Source organism: Saccostrea cucullata, unplaced genomic scaffold, assembly GCF_032062105.1.
Source record: "Saccostrea cucullata isolate Sc308-1 unplaced genomic scaffold, CSIRO_AGI_Scuc_v1 ctg181, whole genome shotgun sequence".
NCBI classification, from domain to species: Eukaryota; Metazoa; Mollusca; class Bivalvia; order Ostreida; family Ostreidae; genus Saccostrea; species Saccostrea cuccullata.
This window is the reverse complement of record NW_026936455.1, coordinates 274,239-293,929: the sequence shown is the minus strand read 5'-3', so window position 1 is coordinate 293,929 and position 19,691 is coordinate 274,239. Positions and strand designations below refer to the sequence as shown.

At 34.1% G+C, this 19,691-nt stretch overlaps 3 protein-coding genes and 1 non-coding gene across 5 annotated transcripts in view; 3 read left to right on the top strand and 1 right to left on the bottom strand.

The window, feature by feature from the left end:
• Positions 1–736: 736 nt before the first annotated feature.
• LOC134245636 (prohibitin 1-like) lies at positions 737–7,685 on the bottom strand. Its single transcript, XM_062727906.1, has 6 exons — positions 7,487–7,685; positions 6,998–7,159; positions 5,585–5,727; positions 5,056–5,172; positions 3,723–3,818; positions 737–1,244 (listed from the first exon to the last, which is right to left on the bottom strand). Exons 1-6 carry the CDS (start codon positions 7,569–7,571, stop codon positions 1,032–1,034), a joined length of 816 nt encoding a protein of 271 aa, XP_062583890.1. The 5' UTR covers positions 7,572–7,685; the 3' UTR covers positions 737–1,031.
• Positions 7,686–7,872: 187 nt separating this feature from the next.
• Positions 7,873–7,944, top strand: Trnah-gug (transfer RNA histidin (anticodon GUG)). Its single transcript has one exon. It is a non-coding gene; the product is annotated as a tRNA-His (tRNA).
• A 723-nt stretch (positions 7,945–8,667) lies between these two features.
• LOC134245635 (rhoGEF domain-containing protein gxcJ-like) overlaps positions 8,668–19,691 on the top strand; it is a 33,068-nt gene continuing 22,044 nt past the window's right edge. The window contains exon 1 of one of the 2 annotated variants that reach the window (XM_062727902.1): positions 8,668–9,514. The gene's annotated coding sequence lies outside the window, so the exon portion shown is untranslated. The remainder of the gene's footprint in view (positions 9,515–19,691) is intronic. The other variant, XM_062727905.1, reaches the window with a different exon arrangement.
• LOC134245628 (uncharacterized) lies at positions 15,380–16,954 on the top strand. The gene has a single exon (XM_062727892.1). The coding sequence runs from the start codon at positions 15,380–15,382 to the stop codon at positions 16,952–16,954; it is 1,575 nt and encodes a 524-aa protein (XP_062583876.1).

The window sequence follows — 19,691 nt, the reverse complement described above, 5'->3', positions numbered from 1 at the left end:
GGCCCAGTGGTTCTTCAGAAGAAGATTTTCAAAGATTTTTTCTATATATTTCTATGTAAAACTTTGATTCCCCATTGTGGCCCCGCCCTACCCCCGGGGGTCATGATTTGAAAAATTTAGAATCTACACTACACAAGGATGCTTCCACATAAGTTTCAGCTTTTCTGGCCCAGTGGTTCTTCAGAAGAAGATTTTCAAACATTTTTCCTATATATTTCTATGTAAAACTTTGATTCCCCATTGTGGCCCCGCCCTACCCCCGGGGGTCATGATTTGAACAATTTAGAATCTACACTACCCCAGAATGCTTCCACATAAGTTTCAGCTTTTCTGGCCCTGTGGTTCTTGAGAAGAAGATTTTTTAATGACCCCACCCTATTTTTGTCTTTTCTTGATTATCTCCCCTTGTGAAGGGACTTGGCCCTTCATATTAAAAATTTAAATTCCCCCTTCACCCAAGGATACTTTGTACCAAGTTTGATCAAAATTGGCCCAGTGGTTCTTGAGAAGAAGTCGAAAATGTGAAAAGTTTACAGACGGACAGACAGACGGACGGACGACAGACAAAATGTGATCAGAAAAGCTCACTTGAGCCTTCGGCTCAGGTGAGCTAAAAAGTTTACAGACAGACAGACGCCAGACAAAATGTGATCAGAAAAGCTCACTTTGGCTCAGGTGAACTAAAAACTGCCATGATTATCTTCCTCAGAAACATTTAACTTATCAAAACAACATGTAAGTTACATTCATTTTTATTTTCATCAAAATGGTTGTTCATAATATGTTCATCATCCATACAACTTTAAAGGCATACTGGTCAACCAAAATGAAACCACAGTAAATGCCTGAAATATAATGTGCCAATATGTGCATTTCTCTAAATGTTAATCAACTCAAGTGTCAATTAAACCCATACACTCTTGGCCAGACATATGAACACAATGCATATCTAAATATTTAAATATACATGTGTATTTATACAGTCAGTCAATCACAATCATAAAATCCACGTAATTGTCTAAATCATAAGTTTACTGAGGCAGTGCTAGTAAAGTCTGCTGTCCTGTAGGTAAATAGGTCACATTTCGTGATTTTGACAGGTCGCTTGCGATTTCTTCAGCTGCTTCCATTTTACGGAGTTCTACGATACCGTCGCCATAATTCTTGAAAGCCTCCGCCAGCAATTTAGCACCTTCGGCGTCACCTTCTGCTGAAATGACAGCAGCTCGCTTCACCATTTCAGCCTGTAAATGTACGAAATATTGATCAATGTCTGTTTATACATTTAGTTTCACAGCTCTAAAATGTTCTCTGAGAGGAATAATTTTTTCTATATATGTAGTTTAATACGCAAGTTTCGAAATTATCTCCCTTGGTGCGCTCTTTCGTTAAGGAGGGGAGTTTCGTTGCAGCGTAAACAAACAGGTGGGACAGACATTTGAGACTGTGTATGTTGGATACATTGCATCATCGATATAGCGGTTTATCATAACTACACGATTGTTAGGATGCACTCTACAACTTGAGAATAACTGAATCAAAGTAAAGGCATCATTTTTTAAAGAAAAAAAAATCGAAACAAAAAAGAAAATATCAGTGGATGTGAGACTTTTCGGACGAGGGAAGAGATATGGACCTCTAATAAATACTATATACACATGCATCTGATCATTGCACGTTGGGAATCTAAATGACATATTGATTCTTTTCCTTATTATAACCTAACAAGAGGCCCATGGGCCACATCGCTCACCCGAGCATTGTGGCTAGGAAAAAGTAGTAATTGGTTTACTATTGAAAAGTTTGAATCCAAAAGTTTGGCCCCGCCCTACCCCCGGAGGTCATGATTTGAACAAACTTGAATCTCCACTACCTGAGGATGCTTCCATATAAATATGAGCAATTATGGCTTTGCTATTCTTGAGAAGAAGATTTTTAAAGAATTTTCCTATATATTTCTATATAAAACTTTGGTCGGCAATTGTGGCCCCGCCCTACCCCCGGGGGTCATGATTTTAACAAATTTGAATCTACACTACCTGGGGATGCTTACATATAAATATGAGCAATTATGGCTTTGCTGTTCTTGAGAAGAAGATATTTAAAGAATTTTCCTATATATTTCTATGTAAAACTTTGGTCGGCAATTGTGGCCCCGCCCTACCCCCGGGGGTCATGATTTGAACAAACTTGAATCTACACTACCTGAGGATGCTTCCATATAAATATGAGAAATTATGACTTTGCTGTTCTTGAGAAGAAGATTTTTAAAGAATTTTCCTATATATTTCTATATAAAACTTTGGTCGGCCATTGTGGCCCCGCCCTACCCCCGGGGGTCACGATTTGAACAAACTTGAATCTACACTACCTGGGGATGCTTCCATATAAATATGAGCAATTCTGGCTTTGCTGTTCTTAAGAAGAAGATTTTTAAAGAATTTTCCCATATATTTCTATATAAAACTTTGGTCAGCCATTGTGGATCCGCCCTACCCCTGGGCGTCACGATTTGAACAAACTTGAATCTACACAACCTGAGGATGCTTCCATATAAATATGAGAAATTATGGCTTTGCTGTTCTTGAGAAGAAGATTTTTAAAGAATTTTCCTATATATTTCTATGTAAAACTTTGGTCGGCCATTGTGGCCCCGCCCTACCCCCGGGGGTCATGATTTGAACAAACTTGAATCTACACTACCTGGGGATGCTTCCATATAAATATCAGCAATTATGGCTCTGCTGTTCTTGAGAAGAAGATTTTTAAAGAATTTTCCTATATATTTCTATATAAAACTTTGGTCGGCCATTGTGGCCCCGCCCTACCCCCGGGGGACATGATTTGAACAAACCTGAATCTACACTACCTGAGGATGTTTCCCTATAAGTTTCAACTTTCCTGGCACAGTGGTTCTTAAGAAGAAGATTTTTAAAACATACCACCAAATTTTCACTAATTCTCAATTATCTCCCCTTGAATAAGGGCATGGCCCTTTATTTGAACAAACTTGAATCCCCTTCACCCAAGGATACTTTGTGGCAAGTTTGGTTGAAATTGGTCCAGCGGTTCTTGAGAAGAAGTCGAAAATGTGAAAAGTTTATACAGACATGCATCTGACAGACATTGCAGACGGACGCCGGACAAAATGTGATCAGAAAAGCTCACTTGAGCCTTCGGCTCAGGTGAGCTAAAAACACTATCTCTTTAGAAAATGTTCATACAATCAAGAAAATCGGTAATTTTTATAAAGACTACGACATTTCTTTTGTTTTCAAGTACCTGAAAATTGATAGTAGATTTGTAAATATGCATAGCTGAGCTTGATAAAATCATCAAATGCATCATTGCTTAACATTATTATCTTTCTATAACATTTAATAAATTTTAAAAGCCATAAATATCGTTTCTTTTATTTATGCACGTTTGTATACACTACAGAAACAATCTGTCCCACCTCCATGCTGAAATGGGTACTTTTTGCGCCTCTATCGTAGGAGAGTTACAATCTCGAAACTCTCGTATTAAAAACTTTTTAAAATCAGACGATGATACTGAAATTTATTATTATCAGATCAAATTTACATTTTTGTGATATTAAACTCACAATATTTTTTCAATGTTGAAATTAACACTCTACTTTGAATTCCACATTTCCCATTCATCAGTAGCTTTGTATTTTGTTATTTTTCAGTGTCTTTTTCAGTATAACATTACTTTACCTTTTCTACATTGTATCTAGCCCTCTCTGCATCTTGTTGTGCGACCTGCTTCATTTCTACGGCTTGCGTGAATTCTTTTCCAAATGTTAAATGTGTCTACAAAAATAATCAGAAATTTCTAATATCTAGTGTACAGCAACAACTATAATGCCTCACTTGGAAAAAAATACCAAATGTTTGAATGTGTAAATTTTATGCATTTATGCATTTTAAGCAATGTTTCAAAACAATGAAATCAGTTCAGTTCCATATACTTCCATATAGAAAACCAGATTTATGAATCCGTACTGTAAAAGTGTGTACTGGTAATCTAAGGGTGTTAAAATATACTGATAAACATGTACCCGTAAATTGCAATACACAACAAATAAATTGTACCATATAATGGTACAAATTTATGCCACTTCGTTTCAAATGAAACTTGATAAAAATGGTTTCCTTTATTTACTTAAGCTGTTTTTATTGTGTTTAAACTTATTAACCCTTATCCTGCTAATCGCGACTCTGAGTCGCGCTGGCTTATCAGATCTGCTGCTGCGGATCGCGACCTCAGGTCGTTTTGAGGGGTTTCCTCTTCTGATGCTTTGTTTACCTGCTATTTTTAGCAGAGCATCCCATGTCAATGAATGAAACAAGTATAAATATTAACCAATTGTTTAGAATTTGTAAAAATATACACCAATCAGAAAGATTCATGTACATAATCACCATCCAAAATAGATGGAACTCCAGAACAAAGAAATATTCCAAAATGGCTGACCTAAATATGCATGCTTTTAGTCTCCGGAGCTTTGTAAGAAAGGACATAAGTTTATACACTAAAAGGAATATATTTAAGCTACTATCTAAAGGAATAATAATGATATTTAATGTATCATTATAATTAATGGTTATAGCATTTGAATAGTTATTCGGACTTATTATCCATTATCCATACTGTTAAATATAAATCGACATAAATGCAATAAATTGTAGGAATATAGAAATAAAATTTTTATGCATAGAAAGCTCTTTCTTTTCTTTATATTTTACACACAACTTATGTGTTGATTGCATGAAAGATAAGGACGCTATAAGCTGATAAGTAAATGAAGTATGCATTAACTGCGATATTTGTTTACACTTAACTTTCGCCGCAGCAGTGGAACTGATAAGCCAAAACTTTGACCGCAGGATAAGGGTTAAATGTTATGTAAAACATTGATATTTCCAAATATATGTTGGCATGACATTTGGCTGTCCCAATTACTTTTTCTTAAAATGTTTATGAAAATCATCTCATTATCTTGAATCGTCAGGTATTTGACTGTGTATGAGTTGAAGTCATACTTACTAATGAAATATCATCCAGAATGATTCCAAACTGTGAGGCGCGAGTAATCAGTTCTTCACTGACCTTCTGAGAAACAATTTCTCTCTGTGTTATCATTTCACTAGCATCAAACTGTGCCTGTATTAAAAGAAAACATTGAAAGCTTTGTTTTATTCTATATTAATTTTAGTAAATAGCAAAATGTTTAAAGTGATAGTATATGTAGATCCGGGGTAAGGGACACGTCATAATGCTGACTTTAAATTGATATGGGTCCTTTGTCTGTCTGCCTGTCTTTCACTTATTAATAGATGGGTGTATACATAGGCTACTGCATCTGTACTAATTATTTAAACAAGTCTTCAACTAAGAATCTAAGTACTCCCAACAATAACTGGAGAGTTATGTCACTTGTAATTTCTCTTCTACTAGAAAACCAAATATGTAACTGACAAGGCTTGATTCTGCATTCTTAATTAAAAACAACAGTGTTCAATGGTAAAACAACTGTAATGCTCTTTCTTAATTTATCTTTACTTTTTGGACTTACCACAACTGCTTTTAACACTTCATTTGTAATGGACGGGAGAACCCTGTCGTCGTAATCCAGACCGAGATTTGTGTACATTTTTGGCAGCTCATTCACAACGGGGCGGAACAAAATACGGAGTGTGATGTTTACATTCTGTAAATCTACAAAAGAGGAATAGTTTTGATACAAACACTTTGAATTACCTTAAATCAAAAACTATGTCTAGGCTGAAATACAGAAACTAAAGACATCAGATGATAAGTCTTCCTCAGTGCTATTATTTGCAAGTTGAATCATTTGACCCTATAAATGTGAACATTTCGTAAGATATATACAAGGAATTTTTTAGCAGCAGAACTGTTTATCAGCTTTTACAATGTTGGATCTGTATATAGCTCTCGATCTCTGCTTTATCTGCCCAAATATTCTCAAGCACAGAACTACAGCTCTGCAACAAGCATACATGTTAACTCTACCGATTTAGGCGGGAGTCTACCGCTTTTTCACTCCATCTCCCGCCTACCGATTTAATTCAAAAATCTACCGCTTTTCTACAAAAGTTGCGTCTAAAGTATTTTTGGTTCGCTTGGGTATCCATTTTTGAAGCCACTCTCATAAAATCTCGTAAGATATCGCATGGTTTGACTCAGAAGCATACAAACGCCTTTTTGTATCGATGTGTACATAGATTTCAAGCACGAGTTTGACAACGACAACAGCACAAGATTACCAGTGATTACATTGGTTACGATAAATTTAGTCAACATCACTGCCATGAAAAAGGAGATACAGCTTTTAATAATTAGATGAAAACATTTGGCATCTTCTATAAAAGCATAAAGCTCATTTTATCAATAAAGTCAAGAAATCACTCGATTGACCAAGCCATGTGGCACATCTTTACTTTCGTTTTCGATCATTGCGGGAAATCTGATTTATATAACGAAAGATAGGAACTTGTTTTAGATAATGTTTAAACCATGCCATCATTTGTTTTCTTTAACAACTGAATGAACATTCAGAATTATTGCTTCTATGCTGTATTGGCAAAGATCACTCTTCAAAAGGCTAAGTGAAACAGCCAATCCAAGCAAAATGATGATCATGAAAATGGTCAAAGACAAATATATAAAACCAAAACGCTACAGATCTGCAGCTAGAAAAATATTTGAATTTGTACAATTTATGTCAAAGTTAAGGTGTTTCTGTCGTCTTCTTTGCAGTTGATATTTAAGATTAATTATTGTAGGTTTCATTTAAGGCTACATACATGAATATATTGCATGAAATATGTAGGTAATCCAAGCGTAAAACAACGCACGCGCAATGCTACCGCTTTTGAGGTCCGAATCTCCCTATTTTTCATCACAATAGGTTAACATGTATGGCAACAAGTAAGGGGTTGTAATATCTATTCATAATAATTTTTACCTTTGCTACCAGTGATCACAGAAACATTTCGGGGACGTGATCTACAATCAAATATTATAGGTCTCTGTACCCAGGGAATTAGAAAATGAGTTCCCTCTCCTGAAACTTTTTCCTGGACTCCTCTAAATCTGTCAAATAGTACTGCCCTGTGTCCTCCATCAACTGTAGAACACAAAACATCATAAATGTCATCTTAATCATATGCATTATCTTATACCCTTAAAAAATTATGTTTTATAAGGATGATTTAGAAAAAGTAAAGAGTCTTAGACAGAGACATTTGTCTCTCATTTTTATGTTTATCCAAACGTCTTAATTAAATACTAAAAGGACATATTAATTTCTTCTTCATATGCAAAATCCAATGATGAATTTTGAGGTCTCAAAATTTTAAAAGTTTAACAAAAACATGGAATTTTCTTTCTGATGAAATAGGTCTATGTTTTTGTTACTGTGACTATGACGTATGAGGTAAACTACTTTACTTACCATTGTAAAGTGCAAGGTTTACAACACTACCAATGCCCGCAACAGCAACACCAAGTGCTCCTAGCTTTGAGAAAAATCCTGACATCTTGTATTTGAAATATAAGGGTTGCTGTTACACAAGATTCGCAGTAAGCGATAGCCAAGGTCGCTACCACATGGAGTCGGTGCAAATCGGAACCGGAAGTTCAATTTTTGCTTGACTAAAAGCCGGATTTTACAGAAGACGGTGAGAACATGAAACTTTTAAAGATTTGGAAACAAACTGAAGAGCACTATGCATGTGAAAAGAACAATAAAATTTACCCAATATTGTTATATTTTTGACGAATTTTTTGCACCAATGAAATTATTATTTTCTTATTGTAGTTGAAATATGTCCTCAGATAGCCGTGATCGTATAGTGGTTAGTACTTCGCGTTGTGGCCGCGACAACCCAGGTTCGAATCCTGGTCACGGCAGTGGCTGTGCAGTCGCTGTTACGGCAGAGGACGATTTTTTTTCTGGCCTTGTATCATTTACACCATGAACTACTGTCTCTCTGCAAATCTGTATATCTGTATACAAATATGACTTTTTAAAAAATAAGTGATGAAAGAAAGATGTTAACAGAAGGAGAACATCTACTTTTTAATTGGTTTCAATCCTTTTCGTTAAAATCTAACTCAGGTGAAAGGAGTAAAAACACGTGTAAAATTTTATGCCCCCAATTAATATACAAACGGAACCCAAAGTCTTCAAATATTCCTAAATTTACTCAGCTGATACAGTGGTATAAGCATGCGCGGGTCTAGAAGGGGAAGGGGGGGCGGACCCCACTATTAAAAAGTGTAAAAATGACTAATGTACTAAACCAACGAAAAGTGACCTGGGACGACTAGGCCTATGTATACCCCACTTTCCACAGACTTAGATATTTAGCTCTTTGGGAAAGGATGTTTTTTTGTTCTGTTTTGTTCTTTTTTTTTTTGGTTCTGTTTTGTTTTGTTTTGTTTTTTTTTTTTGCTTGTCAAAAAATTTTTTTTTTTTTAAAAGGGGTGAACCCCCCCCCCCCCCTTTCTGAAAAAAAAATTCTTGGATCCGCGCCTGGTATGATGTTTAGAGAGAGAGAGAGAGAGAGAGAGAGAGAGAGAGAGAGAGAGAGAGAGAGAGAGAGAGAGAGAGAGAGAGAGAGAGAGAGAGAGAGAGAGAGAGAGATCCTACTCCGCTTAACCATTAAATTCATTTTTTAAAAATGTCAACTAAATTCTTGTATCCGAGGTAATATTTTTCATAACCGTAAATCCTTTATGATAATTGAAGTTAATCCCTTCAGTGCCTCTTAGAATATATATTGATTATGAATAACAATTAAACAATCTTTAAATCCAGCGATAGCTATACATTGTTGATTGGGTGTATTGTATGTACCTGGCGCACTGAGCCGCGACACTCAGGTACATAGGACGTTCTCAAGGGGGGTAATTTATACCCAATGCGCGGATTCATTGTCGTGTAATTAGGCCGATAATGGAGCTAAGCGGATCGAAACCAACAAAATTACTACGGTTTACAAATGACTAAAAAGTTTTTGAATAGTTGCATTTGTTATTCATACTGTTGTTTGGGGCGAAGAAAATTGCAGTCATATAGAGAATACGACCTTGGAAATTTAGATAAAGCATATTTCAATCATGGATTGTGTTCCATTTGAAGAAGATAAGCCATTAGTTTTGAGTGCTGGATTGTGAAATATATTTTGTCTTTGAAAACACAAGAGAATTCTAAATTACTCTTTTTCAAGTTTTGACTGGTAATTTCAAATACTTATTTCCCAGGATTTGTGTGTATTGGTTAATGGAAAGAGTGTAATTAGTTTTTTTGGGGCCAGTAATGGTTTTCTAAGCTGACGTGGAATTGCCTTTTGCGGATACTAAAAACCAGAACGGAAATATAGCGCTATTGTCTTTCAGTCAGTTTGGGAATTGATTTTTCTCCCATCAGGAATTTGCAGCATTTAAGAATCGATTTCACTTTCTGCTGAATAGACAGGTAAGAATAAAATATTTGCTTTATTTAGAATTCCACGAAATTTAAAATTTATATTCTCTCTTTGGTCCCGTGGGTGTCTTTTATACATGTAGTTCATGTATAATATCTTATCATCAAAATTGTTTAGAAAATATGAACATTTTAAAGGCAAAGAATTGAAACTGCATCACAAACCCACAGAATTAACTTTCTATTTTCTTTTCTCCCTTTTTTGAAAATCAATATCAATGCTTATAAAACTAAGCACCCCATGCATTGATAACATTCAGATTTGACACATTAATACAGCATTTTATTTTCCCCGGTTTCTCTTTTTGTGTAACTTAGGATTTAATGTGCACTTATAGATTGATAGGTTATTTCTATACGTCAATAACATACACTTTAATTCAATATTTGTCAAATGCAGCGAAGAGACGGGGCCACCCTTTTAACTATTTAAGAAATACGATTCGTTGGTAATCTGAGGATAATAGGAATGCATCCATCCCTTAATACTGAAAAGAAAGAAGGTATATGACCGTATATTTCTTAAATCGTATATAAAATTGTAACACGAGGATTAATTGTTTTTTTATAAAGAAAGATTGTGTAAGATTTGATTATAGAACTCAAAGAGTAAGATTTTTTTGCTTCTCGAAATCAAAACGGTGAGAAAAAAAACCATCTCTGCGCTAGAATTCTTCTCGTGAATGTCCTAGTGTGTATGTACAAATAAGTGCAATGTAATATCTTTTTCTTGTTTGAAAATGAAAATGTTACCATGATGCTAGCCAAACCAACAGATACATATCTCCATGAACCAATTTGTCCCTTCCCTTTATCTAGTGTAATTTTGCACGGAGTTTGAAGTTACAAATCAATTTTCATAAATTTCGCCCTTCTAACACCTCATACTGGCCCATAGCACTTGTCTATTGTTAACCTGCCTTTGCGGTATTAAATTCAGTGTGTAAGCTCAGAGAAACTGATAACGCAAAGCACTTTAGTAAATGAGTACATTAACGTAGGAAAAACTTTGAAAGAGAAATTTTTGATAATTTTCATTCTAATGCTAATGGAACAACGATTTCTGAACATTGGAAACGAGAGTATACAGGATTGGCCCATTTATAGCGTGACAATGACCGAAAAAATACTGTTCATGCTCGAGTAGTTAGTTGATATAATTCATGATTCTTACCTTTGAAACATTTATGTATATAAATACTTTACTGATTGCAATCAGCTGTTAAAGATTTAATTCGTGCTTTGTGATCGTAATCTGTTCATGATAATCCATCTCAAAAGGAAGGCATTACAGAAGCTGTCTGAATGACATCGCATAATCTAGTTCATAGAAAACAATGGCAAGAGATGGGCTTACGTACTTTAAGTTTGGGACGGGCTTACCCATCAATCGTAGTTTCACTTTGATGCGGATTGCGCCTCATGCATGTCCCATGCCATTTGTTATTCTATCAGAGACCCCTAGTGATATCTGTATCTTTTTTAAAATTACATAATTTTGGTCTTCCAGAGTTCATTACCAACCAAAACTTGGATGTTATTGTTTTTGGCATTGCATGTCAATTCGCCATATTTGACACTTTTTGAATTACAAAATTCTAAGAATTGATGCAATCCTGTCTCAAGAACTTGGTCACGTGATATGTAGCCCATAATCATGAGATTTTCAAACACGATTCATAGGCTCACGTGTATATATTACTTTACCTCAAAATGTAACAAATATATCATTACCCACTTGTCTAACTACTATATACATATATATGTCGGAAATAAAATTAATTTTTGCTGTATTGGATCTATATTCTCAGGTACAGTAGAGAACCATGAAGAAAACAATTGTTGTACAAGTTTCACTCTATTATCATGAAGTAAATTTTGAATTTACTAGATGAATGCAAAATTTACATGATAACTTCTTACTCTGTTGAATTTTATCCCATAATGTCAAAATTTACATGATACTTTGCCAAATGATAAAAGCAGTCTCGTGCATAAGTTATGTATTCTGACTTTGTTCCGAAACGTGACGGTAAATGTTTTTTTATTATTGATGTTTAGCAAAAATAATCTTCTACTGTGTACATGGGTAATTGTTTCGTGTGCTAAACTCGATACTTCTTTTGACAATAACTCCAATATGGCTTTCTGCAAAATTAATAAGGTGGTCATCGTTTTCCAGTACGGCACTATTAGTTTGGGTCTATAGACGGAATGGAGTGAAATTTATCTGCCTGATGTAATATTCCTGTGAAAATACGTATCCAATTTGCAGCAAGCCCGTCCTATAACTCAAGCACGTGTACCGAAAGAGGCTGATCGTTCACGTGTATAACTTATTCATATAGGGTAGTGATAGCATAAATTCCAAAAGCACCGGTGTGGCGCTAGCACATGTGGACGAGGTGTAAATTAAACTTCTTGGGTACAATGACAGTACATATACGAGTAAAAAAAGTTGAGCGTGCAGGGGGTGATTTTTTTTATAAGCAAAAAATTGGTCGAACATGTTGAGACTTAGAAGAAATACTGCACCCCCGTAAGAAACTAATGATTGATTGATATATTGGATGAATTGTATTAAAATATTAGACTATTAGACAGAGAAAGACTGGAGAACATTTTAACTGTGACCAACAATGTATTTAATATGCCATGCACGTAAGCCTCCATAATATACTTGTATGTATCCAACGACGTTGAAATATAACAAAACTTAGAGACAAAAAATTAAATACTAGTATACGATGAAGACACGATCTTTCAAATTATTTCCAATTTTATGTTGCAAATTCTTATTTATTATTTATACTTATATAAAAAAATAACAAAGTGAGCTGATCTTGGCATTTTGCACAATTTTCTTTTTACGATAGAGTGATATCAACAGGGTCTTTCGGTTTATCTTTCATGGTTATTGCAATATTGTTCTTTGAACATTGTGCCATGCAGTGGATTAGTCTTCCAATATTTACTCTATTTCTAATCTAAACCTCGCCTGAAAGGATATTATTATCTACGATACACAAAACTGGCCTCGATGGTGTATATTGATTTTTAAAAATCACACTGTTAAGAAATAATTAATAGCCACCGCGATGTATATCAATATATTCTATAGTCTAGGCAGATACCGACTTCTTTTGTTCTATAGAGTTTGCAAACTTGTAGGTTGGTAGATTCTAAAGAAGAACAATGATAAACACTGTGTAAGCCGATTTTATCTACCACAGTTCAAAATTATTAGGAAAAATATATACATAAACTATATATGCTCTATTCCCCCTAGCTCTGTCTTTCAGACGAAAAATAAATAATTATCAGCTGTTAAGATATAGAAGTGTTAAAAGCCTTTGTTCATATTGATTTTTGTCACGTTGAGAAACATGCACTAATACCATTACTACTCATTATATCTCTCTCTCTAAAGTTTGCATTTTTTAAAATTGCTTCACTAATGCATTGCACTGTTTTGCGCATTATGATTATTGGTCCTCTGAGAATTCCGTAGTTTTATTTTGTTGAAAGACTCAAACACGTTTTTCAGGGCATGTTGAAACAAAGAGGACATATGACACCTTTAGTTTTCATTGACTAAATCAAGTGAATCCATAGATTTCATATATATCCATGTCCAAGCATGCATTTAAACCATTAACCTATTTTAATAAGAATCCAGATTAAGTCGTAAGCATTGTAAACAAAAGAACATTCACACGGACTTGTTTTAAATGCCCAATGGTTTTGATGACTTCGACTTTTCATTACCCTTTTAATGGTGTTATCCAAAAGTGAATCCATTTTTAAGCTACCTATGTACGGGTACCATGCTACGCGTGTCTCGAAATTAAGAAAGAAAATAAGTTTATATTAGCATGAGTTGATGTGAATAGATTGCGAGGATTTATTTATTCAAGATAAAGCAAAATATATCCGGAAGGTTCACAATTTACTTTTTCTCAAATTAATTTCAAATTCCGAAACAAATATCAAAAGATAATCAAACTTTGAGATATCACATTACCTTCAGAAAACATACATGTATTTTTAATGGATGGTGATTTAATTTTGTAATAAATTTTAATACACGGTATGCATGAACATGTATTTGCTTCAGGTTTCAATAGCATAGTTTAAAACCGTGTATCCATTTAAATTAAATTGAAACCATTCTAAAATTACATTAATTAAAACCTTTCCAACCTTTTGCATATACAAAGAACAAAATATCTTTTTGATATATATATATACTTTATACATTTGATTAATGCGCCATAAATTAAAATTTTTAATGTACCTAAATTAAAGGCAGCCTAGAGCTTAAGCTTTGCGGTTCATTTACGACTGTGAGAACTTAACGCAAGAACTCTGCTAAGAATTTTAGGTTACTCACTTACTCAGTCGCTCCTTCTATGACTTTGTGAATTCCACAAAGTTGAACGATTTCTAAATAAAAGGATTATTAGGAAAACTTATTGATTGTACTTTTAGATATTAATAATGATTCAATATAATGTGAAATTTGTCATATCAAGGCAGACTGTCTGTTAATTATAACAAACTTTGCTGCTAAAGTATATATTCCGGATGATTATTTGATGTAAAATAATTCGTGTAAGAAAACCTGTCGAACGTTCACTGTATAAAGAAATAAAGATCGATGCAAAATTATATTAGTATAAGATGAAGCGATACTACCTCGCAAAGAATAAGAGAAGACAAAATGAATAAACAGAAAACAATATAATCATTCCTTAAAAAAAAAAAATAAAACAAATATATATATGCTAAAAAAGGCAAAAAATATATATATATATATATATATATATATATATATATATATATATATATATATATATATATATATCCCAAAAAAGAATATTTCTATATTGATTACAGAAAAAAGAGTTGTTACTACTTTTGACTGTTATTTTAACTGAATAACAGTCAAATAAAAAATCTGAATAAATGCAGGGGTTTCTGTAATGATGTTAGTTATCGAGGATGTCTTGAAGATAATTATACATCCAACATTTTTATTATAGACTAAAATGAAAGAACAGTTTATAACATTTATATATAAATGCATTTATATACAATGAAGCGCATTGAAGTGGTAAAATTCTCCGTTTGGATGAAAAGTTCTGAGTCATGTTTTGAAGGTCAATTATAACAAACTGACACGCCCATATTTTTAGAAACGAGAAAGTAATATTCATCGTAGTTTTAGGACATCCATTCTTCGCGACAAGCATCATGAGTTACACTGAAATGGAGCTTTAAAAAAAATAGTTTTGTTGTTAAGCGTATTTTCTGTAAACACAAATTGCAACGAATATGTACATATTTTTGAACTTATCATGTCTAAAGTTACCACAACACATGTTTTGGTGAACACGTGTTTACACGGTGTTTATTTAATCCTCAATTTGATTGGCTATTATATTTATATATATTTGAAGAAACAACTTGACCGTTTTATCAATTTCTAAAGAAATGGGCGTGTCAAAAGATGACAATAAACACTCTAAATATAGCTCAAAACGTTCCATTCGAAAGTTGTATTACATCCGTGCATTTGTCACAGATATCCGACCAGTGAAATGGGCATTAGAGTAGAGAAAATAACCTATCGGACGGTCAGACTCTTGCAATAATTCAGGTGATAATAAATTCTCCGGATATGGTCATTTAGACATGTGATAATCATACGACAAGGACGCATTTTTATCAACAGGACGAATGTACTTCATTTAAAAAAACAATGACAACCGTGCCCTTTATAGGAATGTCTACACGGCGTGTCAACAAAATTTGACGAATCAACACGGAAGTTCCTAAGGGAGTCTATACAAAATGGAGAACGGTGGAGCTCAAGCAGCCGTTAATTGTGATCTTTGTGAAATGGATTCTATAGCAAATTGGAAATGCATGGACTGTCATCAGAAATTATGTGATCCGTGCCATTCCTACCATCTCAAACTCGCGGGAACGAAACATCACACAATTATAACCCTGGTGGAGTCGTATTCAAGAAGTAAAGGTCAGAATATTGCACTAGTGGAAAGTGGCGCGGGAAAAACAACTGCCATCGAAGAACGCAAAAATCACCCAAAATTAATAGAGATGTTAGAGAAATTAGATGTAAAGGAAAAAGAACTGCGCACCTTTGATGACAAGGTTAGCGAATGTGATAATTATCAAAAAGAATATGATAAAGCCGTAACTGAAAATAAAGCAGAAATATCGAAGGTGGCTCAGAAGTTAAGGGAAAATCTGGAAAACATCGAGAAAGAAATGCTTCAAACAGTTGACAACAAAGTTGTCCTGGACAAAACAACAATTGGAAGAATTTTAGAGGAAAATAAAAAATTAAAAGAAAAACAAGTAAAGCAGATAAAATACATCCGACAAGTTTTAGCAAGCCTAAATGAGGCTGATGACGATACTATCGAAGAGTTTGTAAAGGATAACCTGCCAAAGTTGACAGAGATGAAAGTTTCAAGCCAATCAATAAACGAACTGCCAAAGCCCCTGAAAATTAGAACTGGAAAAGAGGACATACGATCCGTAATGGGAACATTGGTGGAAGATGGTAGATTTGGCTCGAGTCAGAAGAAACTGTACAGAAACGAGCTCAAATTTGAACTAAAATTTAAACCGGAGAAAGGAAGATCCAGTATTTACAGTATACAGCTTCGACCTGACGGCAAAGCTTGGGTGACTACGTTTAATTACCGCGTATATCTGGTGCTGAGGTCGGGACACATTCATGATGAATATGTAGTTAAATTTCTGCCAACATATACCGCGGTGAACAAGTATGGTCAACTCTACTGTTCCAGTGGTTCACCTGCAATACATATTATAAAAAAGGACCACACGATAACAGAATTTGAAAACTTAGCACCATACAGCACATATGGACTTCATATAAACAAAGACGACATGCTGTTTGTATGCCTGCAGAAGTCGGACTCCCCTGGAAAGATAGCCATCTTTTCCGACAATGGAATGCTGTTGAGAGAAATCTGTATGGACTCGGCTGGACAACCGATGTTTTCAGTTCCCAGGTATGTCACAGAGACATCGAACGGGATTATATGTGTCGTGGACGACAAGTCCTTGATAGTTGTAGAGGAATCAGGAAAATCATGTACCAAATACAAACCTGAAGAGGATTGGGAAGGCAAATCTTTGATAGTAGACATGAACGATAATCTACTGAGCGCTGTTTGTCCACTTGAGTTTGGTCCATTACCTATACACGTCACTGACGTTAATGGCCACGTGCTAAAGCGTTTTATTCTTGAAGGCCCCGGAATTTCGGGTATTAACGCTCTGGCTTTCGATCACCAATACGAACAACCAGTTCTTTGGATTGGTACGCCAAATGGTCACGTGATCATAGCTGAGTTCTTGGACACATAACATAATTTCATTTAAGATGTTGTTGGTCGTATACAAGTTTAGCAAAGCCTTTAAAGTCGTTTAAAAGTGTACTTGACAGTATATTATTGGTATATAGAGTCTCGTCACTCCTAATGATGACTATCTTTAAGCATCCTAGCAGTTGTGGTGTGTTTTTATTGTAGTTTTAATTAAAAAACTATCCAGAGGACTTAAGAAATAAAAAGTTTTGGCATTTATATTTGTTGAATGTTCTTTTTGGGGACTGTTGATAATTTTCTTAAAAACTGTGAAACTTGCTGTTTTTGTAAGTTTGTTTCATACAAGTACTTTGGAAATATGAATCAAGTCTTTTAAACAGGAAATAAACATACATGTACCTCGGTATCGTCTGCTGTAATTACTACTCCATAACTTAAAAATATGATCTTATTCTAAGCACCTTGAAACCAGATAATGCACATTTTACCAATTTAGTGCATTTAAACTAAATTATTGTCATTTCTCCAATTTGAAAGCAATCGTCTTCCAACTTAGGGCCTTGGGGAATCAATTACTCAATTCACCAAAGAATTAGGTTTTCTAAATTCCAAATAATTACTTGAACATTATGAAATATTCATTACACTCTTAGTTCCTTAAAGCCAATTAAGGTGTTAAAATTGCTATCCCCATGCCGAAAGAACACTTTTGCACGTGCATAATTTATCGAGATTATAAATGAAAAAAGTAGGTCAGTGACTTTTATGGAGGTCAAATGTAGCTGGCCGACCTACATTTATTGGCAGAATCATGCAATATCTTTCAAAATACATCAACAGTGGAATATTAGGAGAGTAACGGTGAGGGAAAATGTCGGTTTTTAACACAGAATTCGTCTAAAAACTTCAACGCAAATCAATAAAGAAAATAAAACGGCCTTTTTCGGAGTTCGGAGAATCGATTCCGCTTCTTTAATTAATTTTGTCACGAAAACACTCTGAATCATTAAGTTGAGATTTTTTAAAAATGATGCAAAATTACGCAAGATTGAATTAAAATTTTAATGATAAACTTTAATGACATATGAAAATGGTTGTTTGACCCAGAAAACTCAGATTAGATAATCCGTCTCAGAATATAATACACAAAAAAGTAATTTATTTCTAACATGACATTGAAATGACTTTGAAAATTGTTCAACCGTCCATTACATTTGATAAATAGGTCATCAAATATCATATTAGATGGATAGGTCAAGATTTAAAAAAAAAACAGCCTACATAAGGGTATAGTTATTACGTATTTATAGAATTGTTAAATTCTATAAATATATATTCATCCAACATTATGCGAAGCACCTACATAAGGGTAATAGTTATTAAACAATTAATATATATGCGTTATTTATATATACAGAATTGTTAAATTGTTAAAACGATAAAATATAAATAGTTTCTAGATGAAATAAAGAGAGGATTTATAAAGTAGTAAGTTTATTATGAAGAAAAAATTGGGTTTAACCCTTACAAAAACTAAAATGGCTCCATTGCCTCTTAGGTCTGCTTTTAAGGCCAAAAATGTAAGACGCTTGTTAAAAACATCACCAAATCAGCAAGTTAATTCGGGAAACTTGTGTTCCCCGACTGCATTAGGAAATAAGAAGTCATATATTGACGGAGGATAAAAAGGATAAAGTATTTTAAAATTTGAAAAGTAAAATATTTTTTGCGTAGTATTTTTTGTGAAAGTTGTCCAGGCTGAGCTCATACATGTAAAAAAGATGAGGGAAGTTGAAAAAGAAAACAGACTTTGGCAGTCTTAATCTTTGGCATTTATATCTGCGTTTAAGTTCAATAGCCACATGTGCTAAAAGAATGTATTCGTTAATTAATATTTATTGTAATTATTAAACTGCGGTAAGTTTTTAATCTGAGTGAAAATCTTGCTTTTTATTGCAAAGCAACTGATTACAGACAATGCATGACGTCCAGCTAAATTATGTCACTAATATAAGTTGATCCAAACTTGACAATCATGCTAAAAAAATTGTCCAGATGCTACAAGTATTGATTTTTATTATGAAGGGAGGTTTCTTAAGTATCGGGCTCCTTTTTTAACAGCCAATTTATAGATGCTTTTCCAAATCTCTTTAAGTCTGCACTCTGTTATGCAATGCAGTGATGTAATCACTGAGACAAGAGTCGATGTTGAATTGACAAATTGTTTTGCGGAAGTCAATTAACCAAATAATTGCTACCTGATTCCCAGTGTATAGGTTTATCTCCTGTATTTGTTTCCTTGTTAATCCTCTAGCATGCCTCCATACAGGGTCAAGGACAATTTACGTAAGCTCTTGACTGAATTCTCCCTAACGACATATTTCATTTTTTCTTCAATAGAACACTTCCGGTAGATGTTCTCGGACATTTAATTGAAATCACATTAATTGGCACGCAACAGGCAACTTGAGCCGATCCCTCTATCTCTGCATATCTCAGTGGCTTGTTGACAGAATAAAAAAATATTCAAAATGTTGTTGCTATAAGTGAATGTCGACTTAAAGATCAAAGCAAGTGTTTTCTTCTTTTCATTAAGAATTTTTTTAATAAATTCTGCTGCATAGGAATATAAAAATACGCCAGAAAATAAAAGAGCATCATTTATCCCCATCGAAATTTCAACAGTTTGTTGGAAGTCCTGGTTTCCGAAGACTATAAAATGAAGGTTATCAAATGAGAAACTACATCATATTTATATTTTCAACTTCTAAGTATGT

What these genes read in the sequence shown, in the direction of transcription:
- LOC134245636 (XM_062727906.1), bottom strand. Translation starts at nt 7,571, where the DNA reads ATGTCAGGATTTTTCTCAAAGCTAGGAGCACTTGGTGTTGCTGTTGCG. An exon ending in TGTGATCACTGGTAGCAAAG is followed by an intron (nt 5,728 to 6,997) that starts GTAAAAATTATT and finishes CCTCTTTTGTAG; the next exon opens with ATTTACAGAATGTAAACATC. An exon ending in TTCTGGATGATATTTCATTA is followed by an intron (nt 3,819 to 5,055) that starts GTAAGTATGACT and finishes TTATTTTTGTAG; the next exon opens with ACACATTTAACATTTGGAAA.
- LOC134245628 (XM_062727892.1), top strand. Translation starts at nt 15,380, where the DNA reads ATGGAGAACGGTGGAGCTCAAGCAGCCGTTAATTGTGATCTTTGTGAA.